This window comes from Oncorhynchus gorbuscha, linkage group LG26, assembly GCF_021184085.1.
Source record: "Oncorhynchus gorbuscha isolate QuinsamMale2020 ecotype Even-year linkage group LG26, OgorEven_v1.0, whole genome shotgun sequence".
Taxonomy (NCBI): Eukaryota; Metazoa; Chordata; class Actinopteri; order Salmoniformes; family Salmonidae; genus Oncorhynchus; species Oncorhynchus gorbuscha.
The window spans coordinates 12210363-12216362 of NC_060198.1; the positions used below are offsets into that span (position 1 = coordinate 12210363).

Here is a 6000-nt window from a genome sequence, read left to right on the forward strand (position 1 = left end):
CAATAAAATTTGATGTGAAAGAGCTACGGCACATAGAAATCCGAAGAGGGTGGCCAGCAGAGATAGGTTGGATGGGCTGAGGGAAGCTGAGGGTTGGGATGTGGAATTGGAGACAAGCGGAAGTGGAGGTGCTGGGCGGGGGATAGAATGAGTCATAATAAACCAAACAAAAAGACAGTTTGAATGACCCTGAAGGGCAACACTATTAAATCCATTGACTGTTTGCCTGAGGCTGCACAAGTGCTTGTACACATGTATATACACACACTCACATTCAAAACACACACACACATGTAAATAGTGCCACACATGCACTGTAATGTATACAGTTGGCCTTGCTGTTTTGATTTTTGTTGTCCTTGATGTCTTATTTTTGCATTGTTGTTTTCTTTCTGTTGTCCCCGTTTGACAGATCTCCCACCAAGTCAACGTGCCCATGGGCGGGTTGCTTGACCCTGGTTGTTCCTGGGTCGCTCTGGACTGGAGACGGTTAGATGACTGAATGCAATGTGAATCTTGAGCGACTTCACTGCAGGTAGATTGTATGTTTATATTTTTTTCCAATTATTAAATAAATAAATAAATGGATTTTTATTGATTTTTTTTGCAGAAAATACTGCGTTTCCTTTCTGAAAGGCAAACGATATGCTAGTTCAACAGCAACTTTGCTTTGATAGAAGTATGCAAGTCAAATTAAATTATCAAGTAGACCTACTTCAGTCAAATGTGATAATGAAGTTAAATTAAACAAGAACTTAATCTGGAAAATCAGCTGTTTAAAAGGGGAGATCTTAAGATCTGCACAGCTGTAGAACCTAACCATATTTTATGGATATTGAACGCACACAGTGGTCTCAAATTAAAGTCTCTAGTTTCAGTTCATCATTCATGAGCTACTTTCAAAGATTGAACAAGATTAACCTTATAACGAGAACCAAGTGCAACTGCATAATATGAGCAACACAGGTTGGGCCTTTATCCATTCACCATTAAAAAGCCTTAGTTCAGTAGACCAGCGTAGAGACTTAGGACATGGTGCAGCGGGACCATAAGGACTAAGGATGTCTCTTACCCTGTCCTTCATCCTCCAGCTCTGGGCCAGGGCCTTGGAGCCCTCGATCTTCTCTGAGTGGCGTTTCTTCATGAAGGCCAGCGGCAGGTTCCAGTCGCTCATGTCCGCCTCTTCCTCCTCAGCCAGGAATATGGCCGGCGAGAGCAGCAGTTCCGAGTCCATTTTCATCAGGGCCCTGAGGGAAGAGATGGAGAGGAGGTCAGGTTGAGGTCAATGTTAAAAAAAGGTTTTGTCATTCAATAACAGGATATAGCTGTACAGTATGTTTTTGTGTAACATTGAGGAATATGATAAATATTTAACATGCATCCATCAGATGCAATCTACTTTTGACCTGAACTATACAACCATTTTAAGTTCTGCTTCCTAATGACTAGGAAAGTTTGGGCAGCATTGGGTTAGCCATAGACCAGCTCACACTACCGGTCAGATGAGGAGCAGCTCTGGGTTAAAAACTACCACCACCTAGCTTTGGGACTCAACATCGGAGGTCTGAATTGATTGGACTCCCTGAGTTGTGATTTGTTCTGGTGACTGGCGACGTTAAATAACCCTACCACAATATAGCTGGCTACACCAAAAACGTAGTGTTACCTGTCAACAAAGGCATTTGTATTCTTTCTAGGAACTCTACTTACCAGACGTAAAGTGAAATGTGACCATAACTATCAAATAAACTAGAGGTCGACCGATTAATCAGAATGGCCGATTAATTAGGGCCAATTTCAAGTTTTCATTACACTCGGTAATCTGTGTTTTTGGACACCGATTATGGCCGATTACATTGCACTCCACGAGGAGACTGCGTGGCAGGCTGACTACCTGTTATGCGAGTGCAGCAAAAGGCCACGGTAAGGTGCTAGGTACCATTAAACTTATCTTATAAACAAATCAATCTTAACATAATCACTAGTTAAGTACACATGGTTGATGATATTACTAGTTTATCTAGCTTGTCCTGTGTTGCATATAATCGATGTGGTGCCTGTTAACTTATCATTGAGTCACAGCCTACAGGTGATTTAACAAGCGCCTTCGCAAAAAAAGTACTGTCGTTGCACCAAACATCAACGCCTTTCTTAAAATCAAAACACAAGTATATATTTTTAAACCTGCATATTTAGTTAATATTGCCTGCTGACATTAATAGTGAAATTGTGTCACTTCTCTTGCATTCTGTGCAACAGAGTCGGGGTATATGCAGCAGTTTGGGCCGCCTGGCTCGTTGCGAACTGTGTGAAGACCATTTCTTCCTAACAAAGACAGCCAACTTCGCCAAATGGGGGAGGATTTAACAAATGTGCATTTGCGAAAAAAAGCACAATCTTTGCACGAATGTACCTAACCATAAACATCAATGCCTTTCTTAAAATCAATACACAGAAGTATATTTTTTTTAACCTGCATATTTAGTTAAAAGAAATTCATGTTAGCAGGCAATATTAACTAGGGAAATTGTGTCACTTCTCTTGCATTCATTGCACGCAGAGTCAGGGTATATGCAACAGTTTGGCCGCCTGGCTCGTCGCGAACTAATTGGACAGAATTTTACATAATTATGACATAACATTGAAGGTTGTGCAATGTAACTGCAATATTTAGACTTATGGATGCCACCCGTTAGATAAAATACGTAACGTTTCCGTATTTCACTGAAAGAATAAACATTTTGTTTTTGAAATGATAGGTCATTAATATGGTCAACTCCGGAAACTAAAGCTCGTATTTCTGTGTGTTATTATATTATAAATAAGTATGATTTCATAGAGCAGTCTGACTGAGCGGTGGTAGGCACCAGCAGGCTCGTAAGCATTCATTCAAACAGCACTTTCCTGCATTTACCAGCAGCTCTTCGCTGTGCTTCAAGCATTGCACTGTTTATGACTTCAAGCCTATCAACTCCCGAGATTAGGATGGCAAAACTAAAGTACCTATTAGAACATCCAATAGTCAAAGTTTGATGAAATACAAATGGTATAGAGAGAAATAGTCCTATAATAACTACAACCTAAAACTTCTTATCTGGGAATATAATACCATATTCCCGCTGTGAAAACAGAGGTAGATTTTGTAGTAGGAAGTCTCGCTTGAAGTGCATGGCCTAATGGCTGCCTGCGGTCTAACTCAACAGGAATATGGTGACGTTCAGGCTAAAATTGGATTCAGACGTTTATTTAATAGCGAGGGAGACATTTACATTTACATTTGGTAAATACAGTTTCTCGAGATTATACATATGCCATTGTTAACAGGAAAGTTTTTCTAGGTGAAGCCGGCTATATTGGGGTTGGGTTATTTTCTGTTGCCAGCCACAACTCAGCGAGTCCAACCAATACACAGACTCCCGATGATGTGTCCCAAAGCTAACAATCACTTATAAATAGGATGGACAATAACATTAGCAATCTCACATCCCTAGCCCCCATTCACCACAGGTGGCCCTGGTGAGTGATGGGATATGACCTGAGCAGCTTTCAAAACAAAGTACAACCATTTAAGACTCGTTTTTCATCATGTGCTGTAGTGAGCATATTCTCGTTCTAATCAGTACATAACTAGTAGCTATCTGTATTTGCATTTAACACGGTTAACATTAACTGTGTACAAAGGTTTAACTCTGACAATGACGTCTCAGCAGTGAATTCCCTTTAAATTAGCTTAGCAGTCAAATGGTAGATGATATGCAGAATGGACTGGCAAACTTACACGGAAAAGCTATTTTCTAAGGGGGTAGTACACATTGCAGTATGATACACAACAGAATTGGAAATCGGTACAACGTCAACCTGCATAGACAGAACCATGTTCGCGCGTGGCTGTTCTAGAGTTCGGGGTCGAGTTTGACATGTTAGCTTGTGGCTAACTAGCAGACCCTTAGCCGACTTTCATACAACTAGCTAGCATTGTTATCACAGGTTTGTACTTCGTGCTTGTAAAACTGTGCATGCTTCATGTTACTTGTTGAACCACAAGCTACAGTAGTTAGATAAACGTAGAGAAGACTGACTGGCAAGTGAACCAGATGTGGAAAAGGGCCATTTCTGCACAGGGTGGCGTGCAGTGTACAGACCTTGGCGCGGTAGAATACTCTTCGATACAGGGTGGGAAACCTCTCCGTCTCCTGACTATTATAGACGCGGTCGCACAGACAATTCTTGAAAGAAAATTGTACGGTAGCGTCCACAATTTGTAAACAATGTCGAACCCGACAGGTCCAAGTTCGACCGGTATGTGTTTGCAGGGAAATCTGCGGGTTCTCTCCCCACGGCTGCTCTTTGCTATGGGAAGGTGCTCGAGACGAGGCCCATCTTCACACGGACACTCTGCCACAACCACGCCACGCGCTGTCAGGCTCGAGCTGTCAATGACGCTTGTCGTGTGGTCTTCTGACACAAACGTGTGTCGACGAGGAAAATGTCGTAAGCTAGTTGCCGTGAAATTGACAAACAATTCCAAGTATTTCTCCAAAGACACTTCTTCAGCACTTCAGCAAGGGCGCCGCCATCTTGGGAAAGACCCACAATGCACTCGGGTTGGACTGAAGATGTCATTAAAAACGTCATCATGGTCAGTGAATGTCCCTTTCCCTTTCATCAAAGTAAAAGTTAAGTTAAGTCCAAAATATTCCATTCAGTTCAGTTGTGATGTCTCATTGCGATCCAAAAAGAAACATCATGTACATTTTGAGAGATTATTATTTTTATATACATTTGCAAAAATTATTTTAAACTGTTTTTTCGCTTTGTCATTATTGGGTATTTGTGTAGATTGATGAGGAAAACCATTTTAGAATAAGGCTGTAATGTAACAAAATGTGGAAAAACCCTATAATTATGTATTTCTTTGTGACTCATTTGTGTACAGGTAGACCAGAAAAGCTACATCCCTGATTGGCAGATGAGTGGCAACCCTGATTAGAAGCACTTGATGCTCATCGGTTGTTCTTTACAAATGCTGTTTTGAATTAAAGAAAATTGTACCTACACACTGAAGAAGGCTGTAAAGCCGAAACATCTGTGTATGCTATCCCTGATGCAGTGATTTTCCTTTTCCGTATTGCAACAGAAAATCTAAAAAATGTCTTATTGGACAAGAGAACCCTTCCTGTTTCCATCCATTTTCTTGGTTGGTTCACAGGAGACAGGACATTGGGGATGCAGTGGAGATGAGCTAAGGTAGTTGGGAAGTAGAGGCTCTTCCAATGTCTCAGTCACGTCCCTGTTTAATCAGACAAAAATATCACTCTCTCATCTTCTTGGTGATGAGCACACCACAATACAGCTCAGATCATATATATGCAACACCACAAGGCGGTCAAGTCAGCTCATCAGAAAACATGAAAACAGTAGGGCAGATGGACAGTAGGATTTTCTCCCTCTCACTGGATTGGCCAGTGCAGTAATCAATATGCTGGCTATTTGGGTTGGCCAGCAGCAACACTATGGTACAGCAATCTTGAACGTGAAACTCATAACTGTATCAGGCCGAATCTATCCCTCCTGTCTCAGTGTCCAGTGTGAATGAGAAACCAATCCAATCTCCTAAGAGTGTGATGGAGGTTGAGACCCTGGCATAGTGGGGAGGGGAGGGGAAGATTAGTGTCACACATTCTCTCTCTCTCTCTCTCTCTCTCTCTCTCTCTCTCTCTCTCTCACACTCTCTCTCTCTCTCTCTCTCTCTCACACTCACACACACACACACACACACACACACACACACACACACACTCTCACACACACACACACACACACACACACACACACACACACACACACACACACACACACACACAGTTATCCTCCCAGATTGGGAGCATGGTGACAAGGTGATCAACAGGGCTTAATCCAGAAAATGGAGCTGTTCCCAGAGCCAAATCAGACAAGGGGGAAGAAAAGCCAACATGTCACCTCCCTGAGGACTGATTATAG

The 6000-nt window shown here is 42.0% G+C and overlaps 1 protein-coding gene across 1 annotated transcript in view; it reads right to left on the reverse strand.

The window, feature by feature from the left end:
- LOC124015084 (regulatory-associated protein of mTOR-like) overlaps positions 1 to 4599 on the reverse strand; it is a 201669-nt gene extending 197070 nt beyond the window's left edge. Inside the window, 2 exon segments of the mRNA XM_046330023.1 lie at positions 1073 to 1247; positions 4143 to 4599. Coding sequence (XP_046185979.1) covers positions 1073 to 1240 — 168 coding nt within the window. The 5' untranslated portion in view covers positions 1241 to 1247; positions 4143 to 4599.
- Between the last annotated feature and the right edge of the window lie 1401 nt (positions 4600 to 6000).